General features: G+C 32.6%; 2 protein-coding genes across 4 annotated transcripts in view; one reads left to right on the forward strand and one right to left on the reverse strand.

Annotated features, from left to right (window-relative positions):
- The window catches only part of LOC140447309 (UDP-glucuronic acid decarboxylase 1-like), a 31,186-nt gene extending 13,786 nt beyond the window's left edge, over positions 1-17,400 (reverse strand). Inside the window, exons 1-4 of one of the 2 annotated variants that reach the window (XM_072539902.1) lie at positions 17,314-17,400; positions 14,883-15,112; positions 10,929-11,214; positions 1,814-1,927 (exon numbers count right to left, since the gene is read on the reverse strand). In XM_072539902.1, the coding sequence (XP_072396003.1) occupies positions 1,814-1,927; positions 10,929-11,214; positions 14,883-15,112; positions 17,314-17,368 (685 nt within the window). In that variant the 5' untranslated portion in view covers positions 17,369-17,400. Of the gene's footprint in view, positions 1-1,813; positions 1,928-10,928; positions 11,215-14,882; positions 15,113-15,165; positions 15,399-17,313 lie in introns of those variants that run through there. The other variant, XM_072539900.1, reaches the window with a different exon arrangement.
- The window catches only part of LOC140447310 (E3 ubiquitin-protein ligase RNF167-like), a 48,163-nt gene continuing 38,978 nt past the window's right edge, over positions 15,684-24,868 (forward strand). Inside the window, exons 1-2 of one of the 2 annotated variants that reach the window (XM_072539903.1) lie at positions 15,684-15,822; positions 16,009-16,162. In XM_072539903.1, coding sequence (XP_072396004.1) covers positions 16,082-16,162 — 81 coding nt within the window. In that variant the 5' untranslated portion in view covers positions 15,684-15,822; positions 16,009-16,081. Of the gene's footprint in view, positions 15,886-16,008; positions 16,163-24,868 lie in introns of both variants that reach the window. The other variant, XM_072539904.1, reaches the window with a different exon arrangement.

A 24,868-nucleotide genomic window follows, 5' to 3' on the forward strand; every position in this document is an offset into this window, starting at 1 on the left:
TTTTCGGTATACTGTGTGTCTTATGTGCCCGTCTTCCTACTTTATTATTAACACATCTAAAAAGGTAGTTGTTCGTTTTCTTCCAGTTCTATAGTAAACTGGATTTTATGGTGTATATAATTGACGTGTTCAAAATAACTTTAGTTTTTCTTCTCCATGTGTCCAGATTATAAAAGTATCATCCACGTACCTAAGCGAAAGTTTGGGTTTGTATTCTGCTATTCCTATTGCTCGCTGTTCTATTTCTTGCATAAACAGGTTTGCTATTACCGGTGACAGTGGTGAACCCATCGGTGCTCCTTCAACTTGTGTATATCTTTGCTCCTTATAGATGAAATATGTGTTATTTAAGCAGTGCTTTGTTAGATTTAGAGTATCCTGTGGTATTGGATAATTTCTGCTTATAATTTCTAATGATTCATCTATAGGAACGTTCGTAAAAAGTGAAACTACATCGAAGTTGACTAACAAATGTCCCGGCTCAAGAGTCACATCTTTTATACGTTCGATGAAGTGGCTTGCATTCTTGACGTAAGAATCCGCTTCTTCTGCATATGGTTGTAGCTGTTTAAAAAAATTTTGCCAGTGGTTGTAGAGGAGATCCGATAGCACTTACTATTGGTCACAATGGTATCCTGCCTTATGTACCTCGGGTAGGCCGTTAAGTTTTGGACATCTTGATGACTTCTCTCTAGGTATGAGATGTAACTGGTGTTCTTTCTTGATGTCTGAGGCTTTGATCTTGGCTTTTGTTACTTTTTCTAGATATATTGTGGGGTCCGACGAGATTATTTGATATGTTGTATCGTTTAGGATGTCGTTTATCTTTGCTTTGTAGTCTTGAATATTCATTACTACCGTGGCATTGCCTTTGTCAGCTGGGAGTACAATGATTTCTTTGTTGTTCTTCAAATTATTATTATATCTGTGCCACACCCGATACCGTGGAGCACAGATCATCGGGGATCTACTGTATTCAATAGGGTGATATCTTTGCTCAGAAATAATAACTTTAACTGTCATATTTTTCTACGTCGACGACAAAATGTATTTATTTGTCAAGGTCGGTCAAAACCGAATTAATATGCTCGTGTGGATAAACAAAATGAACTTTTAAATATGTAGTCCTTCAAATTAAAATAACTCCAAAGGAAAACAGATAAGGAAACGTTTTACATATCAACTATAAGTATTTAATTCCTGTGAACTGACATAATTGTTGACGTGGAGGAGGAAATAGACGTATTGTTGTCATTTTTTTTTTAATTGTAATGTATAGCAGCTTATTTAAACTTCCAATCATGCGAATACATATATATTAAAGTTTTCTTTTGCGTCGATAATTTTATTTTCGACACAAAATAAAAAATATAATTATTGTTTTAGAAAAAATTAACTTTTGCACGAATTCTAACAGATTTTCCAAATAATTTTCTATCTGTGAACGAGATAAACCAAAAAATATGTTTTAAATGTACACATCACCACCACTAAAACTATTTAATAAATTTCTTTAATTTCATTATAAAGATAAACTTTTTTACAATCCACAAAGAAAATGGGAAAAGGTTAAAGCCACTAAATAAATGGGTAAAAACACTTATTTGATTCAATTAATATTAAATTACTCGATTACTGCTAATTTTATAGGATGTTGAATTTGCTAAAATTTGAGCAAATACATTTCATGGCAACGTAAACTCTTACGTTAGTTACTGATCAGGAAACGTGTTCTCCCATCGGACCTCGGGTAGCGACTGAACTTTTTATTTTTTCAATAAACTGTTTTATTTAATTTCTTTTAATGTCTTACCTATGGGATTTACATGCCCCCAATAAGTTTCAGGCTGTGGATGGATATCTGGATCACCATACACCTCCGAGGTACTTGCAATCAAAACTTTCGCATTTAATCTTCTAGTTAAACCTAAAAAATACAAACGGACTTTACGTTTTGAATATTAGATTATGACGTTCATGTTGGTAAGTATATTAAAGGCCCACATCCAGACTTGGACTGGCCATATTGGAGATCGAGAAAATTCCCGAAGCGCGGGATTTCATGTTATAAAGATAAAATTTTTAAAAATTTTGATAGTGCCGTCTTTTAACCTTATTCGAAATTTGTCTTCCTTTATATATTACAAAACTACTGTAAAATGCAATTCTTACAATCAATAATGGTGGTTTAATCTATCTATATAAAAAGCTAGGACGAGAACTCACACTGTTTGTAAGGTAGGATAACTCATAGTGCCACCTAGGAAAGAAGACTGAACTCCCAACTGACATTTCAATCATATTTTGTTCTTGAAACCATACGTTTAATTAATTAATATATATATATATATATATATATATATATATATATATATATATATATATATATATATATATATATTATATATATATATATATATATATATATATATATATCTATATATATATATATATATATATATACTGATAATATTAATTACATTTATAATTACGATCATTTTTTCGCAAAATTGCCAAAAATATTAGTTGCTGTAATTTTAAGGTAAGATTTATTTCGCAAAATAACTTAAAGCTCTATGTTAGATTATACCTATTTGGTTTACATGTAAGAAGGTTTCATAGGCAGAAGGTAGATCGAATTCATAAGACGACTTCACGCAAAAGTTGAGCGATTCTCCGAAAGTGACTGATTTGTTATGAAAACGTCATTTTATTTTTTTTAAAACCATTTTTATAACAACTACCCGAATCGATCTGGCTAATTTTGATTTTAAAATATTTGTATAAAATAAAATAATAAAATATACTAAATTAATAAAATAGAATAAAAGTAAGTATAATCGTTTCAAATTGAATAAAATAAAATAAAAATCCACAAGGAAACTAAGTTCCTGTAGCTGGCTGTATACCACGTATCACAAAAATTTTTTGTTAAAATCCTTTATAAAAGGTATATAAATTAAAAAACCCAATCGGGCTAGGTCATGAAGACAAAACGTTTTCGGAAACCATGTTGCCATGTTATCTAATCCACTGATAACTTTAACATCCTAATATATAAGACTAAATAATGTAAACTAATCCCATTGAATATTAGCCTTGTTCCTGTACGCGGGGCTCTACAGGAATCGACCAACGTTCCCCAGCTACTCGTGGGAATAAATATGAATACTCACCAACATGCTAGGCAAGCACGGTGTTTAAATGCCAAAAACCCGACCACTGTAAACCAACCCTATTCAATGTGCGTCAAAAAGATAAACCTCAACATCGCCACATATAATGCTCGGTCACTCTCTACCGAAGAAAGATTCGAAGAAATGGAGGAAGAACTCTCAAAAGTGAACTGGGATATTGTAGGTATCAGCGAAGTTAGAAAAAAGGGAGAGAGTCTTACCTCACTCCCATCAGGCCATTTATTTTATTACAAAAGAGAAGAGGAATCGACAGTCGGAGGCGTCGGGTTCTTTATTCACAAAAGAATTGCTAACAGAATTGTGTCAATAAACCAAATCTCAACAAGAGTGGTCTACTTAAACATCAAAATAAACGCCAGATATATCCTCAAGTTCATTCAAGTGTACGCCCCTACTACAGGACATCCAGACGAAGAAGTCCAAATATTCTACGACCAAATATCCTGTGCAATGAAGGAAAATCCTGGCCACTTCTTAATAATAGGTGGTGATTTCAACGCCAAAATAGGCACTAAGGAAGACCCCTCTGAAATAATATTGGGAAATTTTGGAAGCGAAGGCAGAAATGATAGAGGCAAACAACTACTGACTTTCCTTTTTTAAAACAATCTCTATCAAATGAACAGCTTCTTTAAAAAGAAAAAACACAGAAGATGGACATGGGAAAGTCCTGATGGAAAAACAAGGAACGAAATCGACTATTTCTTAACAAACAAAAAAGAATTATTTAAAGACGTAAATGTGCTAAACCAATTCAGTACAAGCAGTGATCATAGGTTAGTAAGAGCTAAAATAACGATATCAACCGAAAAAAAAAAGACTCAAAATGATAAATAAGAAACAACCAAAGAAATGGACAAAACCAACTAACATTCAGGAGTTCGAAAAATATATTGGTAATTCATTGAAAGATACAACAACAGCAGACATCAATATATTGAACAAACAAATAGTCAACACAATGCAACAGGCTCAAACTAAATATTGTCCGACAAGCAAAAAAGATGAAAAACTGAGTCAACCCACGAAAACCCTTATAGAACTAAGGCGACAAATGAAAGGAGATAACACTACAAGCAAAGAAGCGATAAATCAAATAAATAAGAAGATCACAAAGGCAATAAGAAAAGACATAAGAAACTACAATGTAGAAAAAACAAAACAGGCAATACAGCAAAATAAGAACATGAAAGTTTTGAAGAGGAGCGTACAAAAGGGGAAAATAGAAATTAACAAACTGAGAAACAGAACTGGAGAAGAAACAACGAACAGAGATGAAATATTAAGAATAGTCGAAGAGTTCTACACAGAGTTATATAGATCAAGAAAAAAAGATAACAATACGGAACCTCCAATTACACTAAAAACTGGGGTATTAAACCAAGGATCAGATTTAATGCCCGATATAACAAAATCAGAAATCAAAGAAGCCCTGAAGAAAATGAAAAATAATCGAACCCCGGGTGAAGATGGAATAGTATCAGAAGCACTAAAAATTGGAGGGGATGTATTACTTGAAAATATTAAACAACTTTTCAATATCTGCCTTCACAGCGCCAATATTCCAACAGACTGGAACAACGCTACTATGATTCTATTACACAAAGCAGGAGACAAAGCAAATTTAGAGAATTACAGACCGATTAGCCTCCTCAGCCATATATATAAGTTGTTTACGCGAATACTAGTTAAGCTAATGGAAAGAAAATTAGAGACTTATCAACCAAGGGAACAGGCAGGATTCCGAAAAAGTTACGGAACAAATGACCATCTACAAAGTATAAAAACCCTAATAGAGAAAGCAGTGGAAGACAATAAACCTCTAGTTCTAATATTTATCGATTTTCACAAAGCCTTTGACACAGTTGAGCTAAGCAAAATATTACAGGCGCTTAAAGAGTGCAGGCTAGATTATAGATATACTAAATTATTATACAAAATATACCTGCAGGCAACAACCACTGTCAGATTACATACTAACAGTAATCGCATAAAAATAGAACGGGGGGTTAGACAAGGAGACCCAATGTCACCTAAACTTTTTAATACGGTGCTAGAACATGCTTTTAAGAATTTGGATTGGATGACAAAGGGAGATGAAGATCTAGGTATGGCAAGAGAGATGGTACAGGAACTCGTTGTGGCTACAGAAAGTGTAGGTTTAAATATAAATATCTCGAAAACAAAAATCATGACCAATTTGGTACCCAACCAGAACATCAGTATTGGTGGGAAAGAAATAGAACTCGTAGATAGATATAAATACCTGGGGCATGAAATTATGATTGGCAGGGATAACCAGACTCATAAACTGAAGAGAAGAATCGGCCTTGGGTGGGCAGCATTTGGAAAAATGAGAGAAACTTTTAAAAGTGAGCTGCCCACATGCCTAAAGAGAAAGGTATTTGATCAGTGCGTCCTCCCAGTCTTGACGTACGGAGCAGAAACACTTACCTTAACAAAAGCAGCAGCTACCAAACTGAGAGTCACGCAGAGAAGAATGGAGCGGTCCATGTTAGGAATAACTCTGCGAGACAGAATAACCAACGAAGACATCAGGAGAAGAACCGGAGTGACTGACATCATCGAGAAGATAGCCAGACTAAAATGGAGATGGGCAGGACACATAGCCAGAATGACAGATGGGCGATGGACAAAGAGGTTATTGGAATGGAGGCCAAGGGAAGACAAGAGAAGCGTCGGTCGACCACCTACAAGATGGACTGACGATTTAAGAAGACTCAATAAAAACTGGATAAGAGCGGCGCAAGATAGACGGGGTTGGAAACATGAGGAAGAGGCCTATGTTCAGCAGTGGACTCTTGAGGCTGGATGATGATGAATGTAAACTAAATTGTCACATATAACTTTTAACGGGTTTTTACCCAGATATTTAGTGGCTCAAAACATGTACACCTAGTAAGTATTAACCACATTTTGTATTAACCTTGGTCAAAATTTAAACTTCATGTTCTTTTTAATTAAAGTGGTTGTATACTTTTTAGGACACTGATGATGGAACATGGTTTCCGAAAACGTTTTGTCTTCATGACATAGCCCGATTGGGTTTAATTTATATACCTTTTATAAAGGATTTTAACAAAAATAAAATAAATTAAATTAAAAACCATGGTTCTGTGCGCAGACGATAAAAAAGCTATACTTCCACTCTCAGAGGACAACATATTATTTTGTGATTTTTAAAAATCATTATAATAAAATATAATGATAATCAAATGGCGGCATTGCATCATATCTCATTTGTTATTGGTATGACTGCAGCGTGTGATGCGTTAAATGAAAGGGGAGGATATAATGAATATATTAAGATAGAAAAAAAATAATAAGGCGACTAGCAAACGGACACTACACAGTATCTTGATTATATTAATGAACGTATAGTTACATACGAGATATCATACGACACTATGGATAAAAGTAGCTTAACTAAATGAAACATTTTGACATTTATTGACTTAAAGATGGCCCCTGGCTGAGCATGAAATAAACAACTGCTCGGATCCCAACACGCGACACCAAAAAATGAAGGGGAAGATTATAACAAATATATTAAGAACAAAAAAACAAACAAGGCGACTACCAAAGGGGCACTACACAGCATCTTCGTTATTAATGAACATATACGAGATATCACATGGCACTATGGATGATAATAGGCACACTATAAGGTAAATTTGCTTTATTGACCTGAAGAAGGCCTCTGATTGAGTGCAAAATAAACAACTAGCCTAATACTAGGATATGACAGATCAAATCAGACGACGTAAGATGTATAGTACATGAAATGTATATAACATGCCATGAATATATACCATGCCATGGCGAGAAGGACAAAGGGCATAGAAAAGCTAACCCTTGAAGGTAAAATAATTAATGATATGAATGAAATAAGCTACGATTAATTAATCTGTAGCTAAAATAACACCCATTAATAATTATTATTCTCCCTTAAAATAACTGACAGTAAAAATTGTGATCATTAAATAAATATTTAAAAACCATTTGTTTTGTCGAAAACACTGATTATTTTAATGTATTTTTAGTTGCCAAATTTTGTTTTCTAACATTAATATTGCTGTTTACGGAATTGGGTGAGGTTTTTGTAAATACGGAGATCGTTTACCTCGCCCATTTGATACCATAGTGTATTTATATATTTTGTTTTTTCATTCCTCGGATGTTTGTTTTTCTCGTTTTAACAATGGCCAATAATAAAAAACTTTATTTTATTTATTATTATTATGGATGAGATAATAATGGAATTTCAATAAGGAAAAGGATAAAAAATGGGGAAGCTTACATGAAATCTTGGTATAGTTGGTACAGTATAAATCTCGTTGCACGTCATCCGCGTCATAGTAAGTGACGTTACATGATACCAGCACAAAACATTTAAGTCGTAGGTCTGTTCCTTCTTAGAATATTTTAGCCAAGTACACTGGAATTACAGCTACTAGAAATATTTTATTATATACGCGTAGAAATAATATTTGAAACTTTCTATTAATGTAAATTTAAAGAAATACACCATAACTTGTTTCAATGAATTTATATAAGTGGATTATCAAGCGTTTTTTGGCATAAATTGCTAACGCTTATTTGACAGTTGCGGTGTTGACACTTCAGATTTGTTTTTATTATTTACTATTAATTAAACCCTATCCTTTTTAGAACAATATTAGTGTGATTTAATTCCAAAATGTCACATAAGAAGTTAAATAGTCGTTGTAAAGAGATGGTAGCTTCTTTGATTCATTATTTTGAACAGGAACGCGATAGTAACGGCCCCATTTTACCGTTGACTGCTGCTATTAAGTATATAATGTATTTTTTATATATTTATGTAGATGTTTAAAAAATACATTCCTGTTTTGTAGCTGCAGCTTTAAATTTACATATTTCAACGGTGAGTTCTATCTCTCAGGCCGTAAAAACTAATACACCTCTAACATCGCCACCCAAAAAACGTACTAGGCGTAAGAAAGTTACCAATACTGAAATAACAAATACAAGCGAAATAAGTAACAAAATTTATAGTATGTATGAACGAAGTAAGTATACTTTTCGTTAGATATCATAAAGTGTATTAAGTTAAACTGATTTGTTTAACATAAAATCAAATTTAATTCTTTTCTTAATATTGTATTGTATTGTATTGTATTGTATTGAAATTCATTGGTTTTAAATGGCCATTGAGATGAGCCAATTAATATGATCCAACGCGAGGACTAATGGAACAGTCTCATATGGCTGTGAACAGAGCAGAATTTTTGAGATTATATCAAAAATATAAACATGAAGATACAATTTTTCAGAATCGATCTATATGTCGCTCATGGTAAGATAAGAATAAAAGAAGTGTAAAATCTATTAAAACTGATGGAAAACGGTAATATTTTTAATCTTATTGAAAGCATAAAGGTGTTGAAATATTTTTTTTTGTAGATACATAATTCTCCATGCTAATAATGAAAATGACTTCATTGAGAGTGCAGAGGCTATATTTTCCTCCTCCGAAGTAACATGCCTCAACTCAACAGATGTAGGCAGCGACCATAAACTAGTATTATGTAAAATAAGAATCATTATGAAATTAAGCACACCCAAGACAGCGGCACTAACACAAACAAAAATCAGAGTCGAAATATTAAATACTGAGAATGAAATATTAGAAAACGATAACATCGAGGAAAGCTGGTTAAAAACTCAAAAATAACATATTTAACGTAGCAACAGAAGCACTGAGATAGAGAAAAGTAACGAACACTAACATCTCAAAAAAGAAAATGCGATATGAGCTGCGATTTCAATTGAAGACTTATAGAAGTCGACTCAAGACGCTTTTTTAAGAAAGGATTCGGCGCAAAATACAGACGCAAAAAACTAGCTTGGGCTCTGAAACATTGACATTAGCAGTAAGAATGAAAATATGTAAACTGCATACAGTTTTGGAAGGTATTTTGATATAAAAGTGGATTATAACAATTAATGCTTAGAACTCTTTAATCCATCTAGGAAATTTATCCATTTCTGAGGTAGTTCTACTGTACTATCCATAATTTAAAAAAACAGCCGTGAAAATCTTGGACTGAAAGTTGATCAAGACAATAAAAAATATCATAATAATTCCACTTACGAAGCTAATTAACATCTGCATCAAAGCATATGTTTTCCATATGTCCTTAAAAAGCAATAATTTGTCCAATCTTTAAAAAAGGGGACTCGAACCTGCCAGAAAATTATCGGCCAGTTTCACTACTGCCAATTATTTAGAAAATTGTGGAAAAGTGCATGGTACTACAAATAGTAGATTTTTGTGAGGTCAATGGTATGTTTTCTGAATGTCAATTTGGTTTTTGCAAAAATATAAATACATACGTCTTAGGTATTTTAAACCTTATATTCTATATTAATGTCATTTCATAAGCTTCAATGTAACTCAGTCCTTTAGTATAGCTTGAGCTAGACCTTTGACGTGGTCAGTCATGAAATCCTCCTAAAAATGTAACTTTTGTTCCGAGAGTATTGAGCCCATAAAATCATATTCGAAATATAGGGTACAGGTTGTGAAGGTTGGTGGGGTGTTGTCGTCAGAGAGTGTGTTAAATATTGGAGTACCCCAGGGTTCCATACTGTGCCTTATTTTATTTTTGATTTATATAAACAATCTTCCAAACATGTAACATAAGGCTAAATATAAGCTCTTTGCAGATGACACTACGGTGGCCTTTGGAGCTGAAACTAAACAAGTGATTTTCACAATGAGAGATGTGGGTGACATGAATGCTGGAATCGACGAGATTGGATTTTTAGGAGTTCTTTTGGACCCAAAATTACAGTGGGGCGCACATATTAATAACTTATGCAAAAAACTAAATAATAGTCTCTTTATTTTGAGAAATCTTTCAAAATGCGTCTACTGGAGACTATATGTATCACTCCATATTCCACTCACATCTTTCATAATCAATCCTTGTCTGGGGTGATGCAGCTAACATTCACAGAGTTTTTGGTATGCAGAGAAAGGCAGTGAGGGTATTGCTGGTTTGGGATTTAGGAAAGCTTGCTGTCAGGCTTATGAAAGATTGGAAATTCTTACTGTACCAGCACAACTACATTCTAAAAAACTTTCGATTCATGAAGAGGAATACCAATCTTTATAGAAGTCATGAAGATCAGCATGGTTACGATACTAAATACAAGCAGAATATGATATCACCATATTAGTGTTTGAAAAGCATATTGATATTGAAAGTTTGAAAAGAATTTGAAAATAAAATTAAAAAAATATTGATAAAAATTCCTTTTATTCAATTCAGGAATATTTAGAACTAAATTTTAATTTTATTATAATAATTTAATTTTAATTGGGGTTTTGTACGTATTTGACATGTGTAAGATTTTATATTTTTAACATGAGTAAACAGTATTGAGTATTGTTTTTTTTACGATAAAATACTCTACATGATCATGAGTAACTACTACACAATCTTTGAGTGACTTAAGCCATGATTTTTGACTTTTAATCACATAAATTATTTTTTAAGGAATGGAAACATTATTATTTTATATAAACGTAATAAAACACCTGATTTTAATTGAAAAATCACGCTACATATCTTAGCGTCACATTGCAACAAATTTTAAGTTTGATTTGGTTTTTGTGTTATCAATGTATATAATAAATTTGAGAAGTGAGTCAGTACTTACCTAATACATTTATAGTTCCTAAAGTATTTGTCTTTATAGTCTTAACAGGATTCTGCATATAATGTGGAGGACTAGCGGGACTAGCTAAGTGATAGATTTCATCAACTTCTATGTACAGAGGATTGACAATATCATGGTGGATGAGTTCGAAATTTTCGTGACCTATCCATTGCTCCACATTTGTTTTCCTTCCTGTGTAAAAATTATCAGCCACAATCACCTCGTGGCCTTCGAGCATTAACTTGTCTACCAAGTGAGAGCCAACGAAGCCAGCTCCACCTGTAATCTTGAGTAAGGAAGAGGTAGGTTAATTTTTTGTTAATCACTTAAGGGTGAAAATTATTAAATCCAAAATAACCCCAGAAATGGGGAACAATTATACAAAATATGAATAACTTTAAAGCTAAAAGTTCATAACCAATTATAAATACAATATTTTCTTCAAATTCAATTTTACGGGGTGGTTTTTAAGAATGGGAATGTTGAAAAGACCAAAAACTGTATTCTATAGTAGAAGCCACAGTTAGAATGCAGTGCAGGTAAGATAGGCAATGTATTTCTTACGGGAGAACGGCCGACCACGTTGCCAGTTTGCCCCGAGCGGCGCATGAGGAGCGGATTTAAGAATCATAACAATGGAATATACGCGCACACAACAATTGCCTACGGTTGTATAAAAGACTATCATTATTGTTTCAACTAAAGCATGATTCAATTATCGATGTATAAATATGAGAGTTACATTGTCGAACTAAACAATTACGTGAAGAAAAATACTATAAAAATAAGTAAAATGTATCAAAAACTCATTGTCAATAGCTTATCTATATTTATCAATTTTCAATAGCTTCCATTGTAAACACATTCTTTGGGAAATAAAGATCATTATAAAGTCATTAGGAGAAGCGAATCCGTTTTAATCCACATTTGTCCACGCAAAGCAAACATGTCTCTTTGTCGATTTGGGTAGTGGCCATTAGACCAAAAACTTGTTGGCAAAAACTATGAAAGCTCAGTTCTATTTCATTTTCACAAGCGGATAAAAGTACCTACATCATGGAGCCTTTGCCAGTATCTGTCGTGAATTACAAACAGAATATGACCCTTAGTGTGCAAGTAAAACGTGTGGTGTTAACAACTTAAAGAATGGTGACAGCTTGGCTATTACTGTGGAAAAAGTTTCGAAAATGTGTGATGTGAGTGTATGCAAAATTTATGACATCCAGAAAGGCGAAATAGCAACCGGTACGAAAAGGGAAGAAAAATAGTTTCCAGTCCAATTCACGTGAGAATATTTACGATGAGGGAGTGAAACCTCCAATAAGGAAAATTGTCCATGATTTTTTTTGGAAAACATACCACCAACGGTTTAAAATATAATGGATGATGGATAAGGATGATGAGGACCTACCAGATTTTTCAAAAACCACATTTCGTAGGCTACTAACTGAGAAGGGTTTTGAATATGGTAAAAGAGATCGAGATTCGATAATAATGGAAAGAAAAGATATCATATCCTGGAGACACAAGCACCTCAGCACAAACCTTGTTTAGACCGATGAGTCTTGGACTAGCGTCGGTGCTTCAGTCAAAAAGGAATGGAGAGATACAACGATCAAGAATCCACGAGATGCCTTCAGGACTATCTATCTCTATCTCTACTATCTCTATCAAGACTCTATCAGGACTATCTATTAGACTGAAAGCTCCAACCCAAAGAGGTCCTCGGTTTGTTCTTCTTCATGCTGGAAGCGAAACTGGTTTTGTGGCATATGCTGAATTAACTTTCTTGAAGGGAACCGCTGATTACCACGACGAAATGAACGGGGATCTACATGAAGAATGGTTTGAGAAGACATTAATTCCAAACTTGACGAAAGACAAAGAAAACGTTGTCGTTTTGGATACCGCGTCATACCAGTCCCGCAAATTTGATTTTCCTAAAAAAATATGGAACAAAAGGCAAATCAAGGATTGGCTAATCGAAAAAAACACATTTTCTTCGAGGAAGATTATCTAAAAAGTAAATTACTGGATACTGCGGCAGCATTTAGAGACGAGTACGTTAAGTACACAATTGCGGAAAAATTTGTATGTACAGTACATTTCAGTTATGATCTTCTTGTGTGTTTTATGTATATACATCGGCATCGCTGCGCACCGTAAGACCAGCACTGCATTCTAATTGTAGCTTCTACTATAGAGTATTTCTTTATATTATTTTCATCCCTTATCTACAAATAAACTAAATAATGTAAATACGTGACATCTCATACACCAAAACTCTGACAAACGTTAATCTCGACTTTATCTGTATAATCATAATCATCACCATCATTGGTGCTACAGCCCTATAAAAGAGCCTCGACCTTCCCAAGTCTATTACGCCAGTCAGTTCTATCCATTGCCAACTGTTGCCAGTTTGCTGCGCCTATTTTTCTACCATCCTCATCTACACCATCTCTCCATCATAATAAATAAATTTTGCAGGAAGATATTGAACCGGTGATAATTAATATAGGAGATGATTCAGAGGACGAGGATTGCGATTAGTATTAATTAACAACAAATATCTCAGATTTAATGCTCATTTGTTTTTTTAGTACTGTACATACAGTACATTTCAGTTATGATCTAGTGTATTTTAGGTGTACGGTGTAGGTAAATGTTTATGGTCGGTTTAGTAGAATTTAACAGAATATCTAACACAGATATAAAATCATATTTTCAGCGAATAGACAAAGAAAACAATCATATTTCCCCTTGATCTCCCCTTCACATTCCTTAAGCACGCCAATTAGTGAACGCCAGACGATTATTTCCGATCCAGCTTATACGTAAGAAACAGCAGCAGGGTTGCCTTAGTACATATTTGAATTAAAACATTGAATTGAATAAAACACGATAATTTTGGCAACATCGCCATTCGTTCATTCTCTTGAATGGTAAAATGCATACGAGACAGGCTGAACGGTATGCTATGGCATACCAAACTAGTTCTGTTCTGTGTTCTTATATTCAAAGTATTTCTTTGCATGGTTTTCGAAAATGTCAGAATATTTCGTGACCAAGATTTTGCAATCTATGACAAATTTTATAATCGAGAAACCAAAACAAATTATCCTGATCTTCATCATAGATGGCAGTTTATTAATTAATAATGCATAGTTTCAAAGCTAGGAATATTCAAACTCCTAAACAGATGGATCTACACCTATTTAGAAGACACAAAATCTAATAAGACAAAATGCTATAAAAAACTTATAAAATGAGCACAATATGGTTAGTGAAATGGAGTGCAAATCTCTATCCGACATAAAAAACTAACACAGGTATTGGGTTTCTAAAGGCAAAACTATAGTAGAAACCACTTAAAAGGTGTATGGAAGATACTCTCCACATGACAAATAATGATTGTTACAAACCATACCAGATATAACTAATAATAATAATAAACTATTTAGAATAAAGAAAAGATAAAAGATGAAAGAAAAGAAACATATATACCACAAATGATGTATTAAAAGATTAAGAAAAACCATAATACACAATACATACAATAGTAATACTAATATAGGTTTACAAGAGCATATTTGTACATAGATCAATTGTGTCTTTATAATAATCAAAATAGATAGAAGTTTATAATCAGATTTTTGTAATCTAATTGAAAGTAATTGTCATTGAAAGTATTTAATAACACTTTATGCAATCCAATAATTGTTTAAAAAAATGTCATTGCACCTATTATATTGTAAGAAAGTACAGATACCATTTCTAGTCAACTTGATATTGGTAAAAACAATCTCATATTTATCAAAACAATGATATCTTTATATCCTTGTTTTGATAGTTCATTCATCCTTTTACAAATAATGTCTCGAAAGTGTCCCTAATTTATCCAAACTAAATCAAATGATAATAACAATAACGTTATAAGCAATGTTTACTTACAAGAATTCTCTTACGTTGCATGTAATTTAAAAACTTAACATCTGGGTAAGTTTTAGGCACTCTTCCTTCTAGAGAAATAATTTTTTCTTCCAGAGCTTCAATTTTGCTACTGGCTTCATTGAGTAAATATGTAGCGCGTTTCACTTCATCGGGAAATTTCAGTGCGGCTTTTTGCTCGTCTACTTCTTCTGGATTGATTCCGTGAAGTAGCCTTATCAGAAATAATAATACTAAAAAAAAACAAATTATGAGAAGAGAAAAAACAGTCATATTTAAAGTATACCTGCTAAAGTTCCTAAAAGTATTACTATATGTTTGAATCGTGGAAGTATTAGACTCATTTTGCGGTCATCGTTGAAATGAGTAGCATCGTTTTTATTGATAATGATAACGTCTATTCTTATCTCTCATTACCTTTACCTAACCTTGTTTTTTAAACACAAATGACAATTAAGGACTTCTCCTTTGGATATGATCTTATTTACCTCTGATTGGTCACGGTTTCACTTTTGACAGAAAGAAACAGACGCAACTTTTTAATGTTAAAATGAGAAAAAAAATTTTAAAAAATATACATTTATTTCAGAGTTTTATTAAATAATAAAATCTGATCCTAAGATATTCTAAGTTATTTTAGAGAAAACTGATTAACATAGTACTGATAGTAAGAAGGAACTATGCAATAAATATTGACAATTTCTATATTTAAAACTTAGCTATTGGTCGAAAAATATTTTAAATTAGACATGTAGTTCACTGATCCCATATGATTTATGTCATATTTTAATTTGACATCGACGTCAATGTCAGTTGTGTCAGTGAATTGCGATGAGATGTTTATAATTTTTATGAAATAAATAATCTTGATTTGTGTGTTTAAAGTTTTGATAGGCGCAGTTTTTTTTCAAATTTGAAAATCATCTGCATACATAGATGAAGTGTATGTAGTATTTGTATTATAAAACACCGTATTTTCGGGTTAATGAAGTATATTAATATCAAGGTTGTTTGCACTAATAAATCACATTACTGTTTTCCTAAAACTATCTTTAATTAAATGATAACATTTTTTTGTTTAAAAAAATGCTGATTGTCTTCAGTGTTTTTTAATGCAATTTGTTTTTAGATCTGTACCAAATTAAGGGAACAAATTTGGATGCCATGTGACTAGTAATTTGTCCAATTAAATAGATTTCATTATGATCTACAACTGCTTATTAGGATTGGTGTTCACTGCATTGTTCGACAAAGGCCTGGCTGAAATTTACGCTATTAAATATGTAAGTGGTTATTCTATTATTGTATTACAAGAGCTGAACAGCCATATTACTGAATCAAAGTGTTTGTTTATGAGTCATTAATTGTGGTGAGCTATGTTCATTTATGATATAATTGATATATTTTGTTATATGCACTAAGGATCAAATTGCGAATTTTATTAATATTTACAGCTTTCAGCAATTTTATAGTTATTTGATATGTGTTTCGAATGTTTCACATTTTGTTGTATAATACTCAAATATGTGAAGTAATCAGAATCAATGTAATAAAATACTCATAAATAATGCTTTTATAAAAAAATAACTCTATATACACAAGGTATATACATATTGTTCCACAATTTTAGTGGCTGACTCTGAATAATGTGGTTACTGCTGAAGAAATGATCTTTAAGAAACATATCAAAGTGCAACTGATATTTTTGTAGTTAAAATTGAACAGCATTGTACTTTTTTTAGCAAAGTTGTTTTATGCGCTTCATTTGTTATCAGTGCAATATCAAATACTATAAAGACTAGTTAAAGAGGGCAACACCAACAATGGGGAAAAATGATATCCACAGGATAACTGTTCATAATTATTGAGTATCAGATTTTCTGCGCCCTCTATACATTCTTTAATATATAAAAGATATTTTCATTCTTTTCTTAGAATCATTAAATAATAATAAAACACATCTGTGGATGATTGATAATAAATAAATAAGAAATTGTATTGCTTTATAGATACAGAATAGTTATTAAGATATAGACAGATTCTATTATTTTACAATCCAGTGGGTCAAAAAGGTCATAGATCCCTTTATATTGATCAAAACTTTTATATAATGCCCCATGGATATCCAAAATATCATTCATCATAAATTAAAAGAGGTCTAATAAACCAGTAACATGTCAATAAGTATAAATATACTTAAGTAGTTAAGAGGGCTTATATTCTAGGTACTTTTTGTTCAATTCTACTTAAATATGTTAAAACTTCTGTAATCGAGAAAAATACCAATCATATTGGAAAACAGTTATGAGTAAGGATGGAAAAAGAACTTGAGTACATGAACATTTTTTGTAATATACCATAACTAAAATTTGCAAAAGATATTTCACCTTATGAACAACTGAAGTGTTAAAATTATTTCTTGGTTTGTACCTACCATAGAATTTTGTTATGTACTGAACAGAATGGACACATAATGGATAAACAACCATTGTTATATTTGTTAACTGTTTTAACCAATCACTTCATCAGATACCACATTAGCTATACATACTAATGTAAAAACTTGATGTTTTTATTACAAATACTGTTAATTAAGATTAACTTATTAATGATTTATTGCAATTACCTGATGATTACGTATTGTAACAGATAACGGAAATATTTTTAAGGAGGTTATTATTAATATCTACTTCTTTGGTAGTAATTGATGGCTCATTTTGTATAAATTTTTCTAACGGTTATAAATAATTTGTTTTATGGCGGGCATTTTTAATAGTTACAGGTAAAATGAAATGTTTTATTTCCACTTTGTTCTTTTACCTAACTACTTAATGATGTAGATTTATTACTTAATTATATATAGACTCTATTGGGTAATTAGGTAAAGTAGTTAAGATGTCATTACTTCTTTTTTCGTTATAGTAAAGATTGCCCAATCTAATCATCAATATCTACCCACATTAGGGTGATTATTGTAGAATGTCGAAAACTAAATTGGTATATCTTTTCTATTTTAACAAAAATTTTAAAAAACCTTATTGGAACTTTAAACACATAGAAGGATATTTCAAATGGGTGATTTAGACATGGCCAATATACTTCAAAACACTCCTGAATAGCATAAACTCAAACCGTGGCCAAGATACGAGGTCTGGCTATTAAATAACAAGACTGCCTATGAAAAAGAGTTTTATTTTAAAAATTATTCTACAATCAAATGCTCTCCTTCAATATATTTCCCTTTCCTCGCCACACACCGTTCCATTCGTTTTTTTCCATTGGTCAAAGCAATGCTGGAAGTCTTCTTTTATTAGAGCTCCGCCGTTTTTCGCTTCACCTCATCCATCAACTCGAACTGGATTCCTTTTAAGGCAGACTTGATCATCTGAAACAGGAAAAAGTCACAGGGTGCTAAATCAGGCGAGTACGGCGGGCACTGGAATGCCTCTAGCGGCTAAATAACGTCCTGGTGCAAGATCCACGGCTTGTTTTTCCACAACTCCGGCCGTTTCTTACGAACTTGCTCTCGCAGCGTTGCCAAAACTTTCAAATAGTAAGTTTGGTTTACATTTTGACCCTTTACAGAGATGGTCCTCTTTACCAGGAAAAGAAGAATCACAGGCTTAATACCCCCATGGATTCTAAACTACAGTCTAAATTTTTCTGACGAGGTGAAGTACCTTGGTATTAAACTTGACAGGAAGTTAACATGGAACTCACACTTAGATGGTAGAGCTAAAAGAGCATATATTGCCTATGAGCAGGGTCAACGAACCGTCGGATGCACCTGGGTCCTTACGACCAGGGTGATCGCCTGGGTCTACACTGCTGTCATTAGGCCAATGATAACTTACGGAGCTATTGCTTGGATACAAAAAGTGCTACAGGCAACAGCGATTAACAAACTAAACCATATTCATTGGATGGCTTGCATAAATATAACAGGTGCCATGAAAACAACACCAACTGCTGCAATGGAGTTGATCATTGGCATTACGCCTCTAGATACATTGATATCTCTAGTAATACCGTCATCCTGAGGTGGGTTAAAGGACACAATAGGAATAAAGGCAACCGCATTGCTGACCAATTATCTAGGAAGGCGGCAGGCCTAAGACTCTTAGGACCTGGGGATCTTTTTGGTTGTCAACTACAACAATCGCGGAAATTGTCAAATGTCACTCCCATACGCAAACCGTAAAAAGATGGGAAAAAGGGCAAGGATGTAAACTTGCTAGGGTAACACTAAGTAACCTTGAAGAATCAACATCAAAGAAGTACTTGGGAATGACCAGGAAAAACCTACGTTTGACAGTTGGTTTTTTAACTGGTCATTGTCAACTAAGCAAACACCTCCACACACTGTGGCTAGCAGACATACCTCTATGTAGGAAGTGTGAACGAGAAGACGAAACTGTAGAGCATGTCCTATGTGAATGCCCGGAGTTATCGTTAATACGAGAGTACGCGTTCGGCGAGTCCTGTCCCACACCTGCCCACATAAGAGAGATGTCTCCTGGTGACTTGTCCACCTTCCTAGAAATGGCAGGATGGACAATGAGCTAAGGGTGACAGCTCCTTAGGAGGATGCACAATGGGTCAATTGTGGCCTAAGTGCGCTGAAACTTAACTCGCCCTCCCTACTCTACAGATACAGATACAGTTTGTATATGTATATGTTTTCCATTAATTTAAGCTCTTCATGTAACCTCTCAAGAAAATCTGAGCAGATCTGTTGACGGACGAGCTTTTGGTCAGGGGTCAAATTTTTTGGGACCAATTTCGCATACTTTTCAGTTTCTTTATCGGCTTTTACAGTCTCAGCAATAATGCGATTGCTCATACGACGATCTCCGCGCACAATTTCATTTATTTTGGTCACTGTTTGCGGAGTTGAAACAGAGATAGGTCGACCTGGACGTTGGTCATCTTCGGCGCTCTCTCGGCCTTCAGAAAACCGTTTATACCATTCGAAAACACGCGCACGAGATAGAGAATTCTCACCATAGGCCTCTTTCAACAAATTCTTCACTTCAACAATTGTTCTTTTTAAAAAAGTATTCAATGAAACTTTTTACTAAATTTTGAAATTTTCTATTTTGCAGAAACTTTTCATCCATAATGTTTTAATAACAACTAAGAACGTTCCTGAATTATTTTTGAAATATTTAACAGTAACGTTTCATGAATACTCGGTGTTAAAGTTTTCGCGCTGAATGGGCACAATTTAATCTTGTTTTAAAATAACTACTAGTAAAACATAATTCTCACAATGAATAAATATTGTTGAAATTATTGCTCTAGTCTTTAATGTATCTATACTTAATTAAACATATACTGATGACTTAATCTCTGTTGCGAGGAGGGTGATGGTATTCTCCTGAAGTCTGTTTTTATCCTCGGGTGTTGGTGATTTGGTTTTCTTGGGATTTGATATGACCCATATACCAGCAGCCATTTTTGGCTTTTTTTGTCATCTTCCTTTGTTGAGCTCTAGAGAGGCGTCTTTTGATACTTACTTATTTATTTTTTAAATTGAAAAATCCGAAATTATATCATAATGACGGTATTAGATTTTTGTTTTGATACAGGGCAGCGACAGCCGCTTATACGTATTTCGACCTCTTTAGGTCTCTTCAGAACGGTATAGCCACTGCTCTGAACCAAAACAAAAATCTCTCCCGTCCTAGACAATAGTTATCAAAATAACTATATACGGACGTAACTACGCCATCTAAAAACAAAAAGAGAAATCAAACGATTTCTACCTAGCGAAACTGAATTCAAATTTTTACCACTGTGTTTCCTAAAACTTGTGAAACAAACAGCTGGATCAATTACTCGGCAAGGGAATCTAAAATTGCATTCCATTATACTTTATAATTTCGAATTCTTAAATTGTAAAAAATAATTCTTTGGTGTATGTGCTAATAAAAGGAAATTCTAGCGTAATAACGAGATCAGGAATTGTTTTTTGATCGAAACACCTTAGAATTTTTTGGGCTTTCTCTCCCAGTGATCGACTTTTAATTCATTTTATTTATAGTTTATAAGAAGAGAGTTTTAATTTTATTATTTGTAGATTTGTAAATACCTATTTAAAGTAAAAACTTAAATCATAATATTTTTTCTAAAAAGATTCAGTTATTAAAATTTAAAATAATATTTTATTTTCTTAAAAAAAAATGGTGCATGAGTAGGATTTGATCTCTAATTTTATAAAATGCATAAATTTAATGCTAAGCATTCTGCGACTCTGCAGCATCTACATAAGAAAATATCCAAAGTTGCATTTGTTGTCCCGCTCTTTCATATTTTAGGAAATATAAGGTCTCACTAAGTAAATACAGGGTGCTTCAAAAAAAGGTAACCCCGTCTCTAGGGTAGGTAAAAAACTGAAAAATAATTGGGGTTTGCTTAGTAAAAAATTTTTGTAACGCCATCCGTTTTCAAGATTCAGGGTGTTGAAGAAAAAAAAATTTTACCCTTTTTTTACGATTTTGCCGAAACTACTGGCAACATTGTAATGAAATTTTATACGAATATGTTTTGGAAGCTGATACATCCCATGAATTTGTTTTTATATCTGATTCTCATAGAGGGCGCTAGTTACACGGATCGTACTAAGTATTAGTCAATATAACTTTTTTAAGAGTATAATTATTAATCAAAATTTCAAGTAAACTTAAACATCATTCAATTTTACACGAAAAAGGTACTCTTGGTAAAACTCGATACTTTGTACCGTTTTCGGAATATTTTGATTACCTTTTTCGTGTAAAATTGAATGATGTTTAAGTTTACTTGAAATTTTGATTAATAATTATACTCTTAAAAAAGTTATATTGACTAATCCTTAGTACGATCCGTGTAACTAGCGCCCTCTATGAGAATCAGATATAAAAACAAATTCATGGGATGTATCAGCTTCCAAAACATATTCGTATAAAATTTCATTACAATGTTGCCAGTAGTTTCGGCAAAATCGTAAAAAAAGGGTAAAATTTTTTTTTCTTCAACACCCTGAATCTTGAAAACGGATGGCGTTACAAAAATTTTTTACTAAGCAAACCCCAATTATTTTTCAGTTTTTTACCTACCCTAGAGACGGGGTTACCTTTTTTTGAAACACCCTGTATAATACCCACATTTGTTTTTTTATATGGGACACCCTATATATTTTGACATTTTTCGTTTACTTTTTCAATTCTTTTTCACCTGATATGCCATGTTATATATCTATTTTCAGTTGTTGAAGCTACTCTGCAAATAAAATCTTTATAGTTGACATCATGTTAAAGGCACTTCAAAAACACTTTCAACAATGGTACTGCATTTTAATAATTAATTATGAGGATACTAATCTGTTGACAGTCAAAATAAAACACTCGCAACAATGGTAACATCTTAACATTTTATTATGAGGATACTAATCCCTTGATGGATTTATTTAGCAAAACTAAAATCAGTAGGTACCTCTAACTTGAAAGGAGATTAAATACTTAATTGTCTATTGTTTGTTCAATTTGAATGATTATTTTTGAAGTATTGTGTGTGTGATAAGATGGCGTGGAAGCAGGTCCGTTAGCCACAGATTTTTATTTGTTATTTTTTACCATGATATATTAGTTTTGTAAATGTACTGTAAATGACAACATTTATTTCTTTCAAATAGTCACTCAGTAATTTATCCTCATCTCATGGAAACTTAGTAAATACTCTATACTAATTGGAAAACATCCTTGTTCTTGTTGTAGAATGTGATATAATTATTGGTCTATACATCTCTTGTTAATTTTGCATTCTAGGAAGATATGATTCAAATCTCTAATAGAAACATTATCACAAAGCAAACTGGTGACTTCACTTTTCCTAATTTATGCATATGTAACGCATATTCTCCTTGTCGAGATTTTAATCTCAATCTTTCTAATATTTAAATATATATTCAGGTGATGAAGGAAGTTGTTGATGCAAAGAAAAGTATAAACTTTTTGACATGCTTGAAATATTGTTTGTTCCATTGTTTTCCCATATTTTATATATTCTAGCTTTAACGTCATTTATTGCATCACTCGATAAAATCTGAGTTAGGATCTCACCCATGGATGTATAAATAAAGATTACATATCTTTATTTATACGTCCATGATCTCACCCTTTGTCATTCCATCTTTGGCCAAGCAGTCCACTTTCTCATTACCTCCACTTCAGAAAAATTATTTTTTGTATAATTATTTGAGAAGGATACAATTTGCAGACCGATAAATAGGAAAATGTATTGAAAATCCAAATTTTTATTCAAAGGTAATATTTAGCAATGAAGCTAGCATATAAGTGCAGAAATATTTAACTGACACAATGAACCACATTGGAATGACTCAAATCCCCACTTAGTTCAGGAGATTATGAGGTAAGAGAGATTCGGTTTTATCATTAGTTGTTTTGTCAAGCATAATCAATTAGTTTATCATGTATTTGATGATACAGCATAGATAAATAATATAATATTAGAAAACGATACACTAACTTCTGGCAGATATATAGGTATCCTAGAAACGAATTTAAATAACATTTTTGATGAGTACTTGGCTGAGAGGAATACATTTTGGTTCCAACAAGATGGAGCACCTATCCATAATGCTGGAAATCGCTGCAAATTATTTCAATGAAATATTTCATAATAGGTGGATTGGAATTTATGTTCCTCGTTTATCAGAACTAAATCCTCCCGATTTTTTTATTTGGGGAGTTTTAAAAAACAATATTTATAAAACTGACATTAAAACTAAGGAAGCATTATTACAAAGCATTCATCAAGTGTTTAGAAAACTAAAGCCAATGCATATACTCAATTGTGTAAGATCTCTAAGAAAAAGGTGTCAATTATTATAACAAAACGGAGGGCATTTTGCAAATGAGGGCAAAAACATTTTTTATAATTTTTATATTTTTGTAAAATTAATTCTAGTTGTGACGTTGTTTATTATTGTTGTTTGTATGTTTATTATAATTTGAATATTTTTGTAAAATTAATTCTAGTTGTTTTTTGTCATTGTTAAATTTGTTATTTTACTATTTTTTAAGTTTATTGATCTTATTTCTGGTAAATAAAACTGCGAAGAATTATTATCCCTATAAAACAATGTTAGAATCTGTTAGTGAGTGTTCTTTTTAAGCGTTTTTAACGTGATGTCAAATAAACAATTTATTTGAAAGTAGCTTCAACAACAGAAAATAGATATATAACATGTCATATCAGGTGAAAGAGAATAAAAAAATTTAACGAAAAATGTCAAAATATATAGGGTGTCCCAAATAAAAAAACATGTTGGTATTATATTTCCTTAGTGAAACCCTCTAAAAAATTCTTGTACGCCACTGAACCCTTCCATAGCATATATATCAAACGTTCCGATTAAGTTTTTTAAGATCTTTCTTAATAAAGAAGATCTATAAACCTGCACACGCATTAAAAACAATGAAGAGTGGGAAGAGCCCTGGACCTGACATGCTTCCTATAAAAATCCTAAAAATTCTAGATGAGAAGCACATTGATGTTTTAGTGACACTCTTGAACCAAATTTATAGTTCAGGCGTATTACCCAAAGAGTGGTTAACGTCGTTGTCTCCCCAAAAAGAAAAACGCAAGAGAATGCAGCGATTACCGCACCCTTAGCTTGTTGTCTCATGTGCTAAAGTTACTACTAAAAGTCATCCAAAACCGAATATATCACAAACTGGACATGCGTGGACATGGACAGAGGAACTCATGAAGCTCTTTTTTCACTTAATATACTGATACTAAGATGCCTGGACGCCAATCAAGATATATACTCATGTTTTATTGACTATAATAAAGCATTTGATAAAGTACGACATGAACAATTAATGAATGTCCTGAAATCAAAGAAGATTGACTACAACGACCTCAGGATCATATTAAATTTATACTATAAACAGCGAGCAAAAGTACGTGTTAACGAACAG

This window comes from Diabrotica undecimpunctata, chromosome 8 (genome assembly GCF_040954645.1).
Source record: "Diabrotica undecimpunctata isolate CICGRU chromosome 8, icDiaUnde3, whole genome shotgun sequence".
Taxonomy (NCBI): domain Eukaryota; kingdom Metazoa; phylum Arthropoda; class Insecta; order Coleoptera; family Chrysomelidae; genus Diabrotica; species Diabrotica undecimpunctata.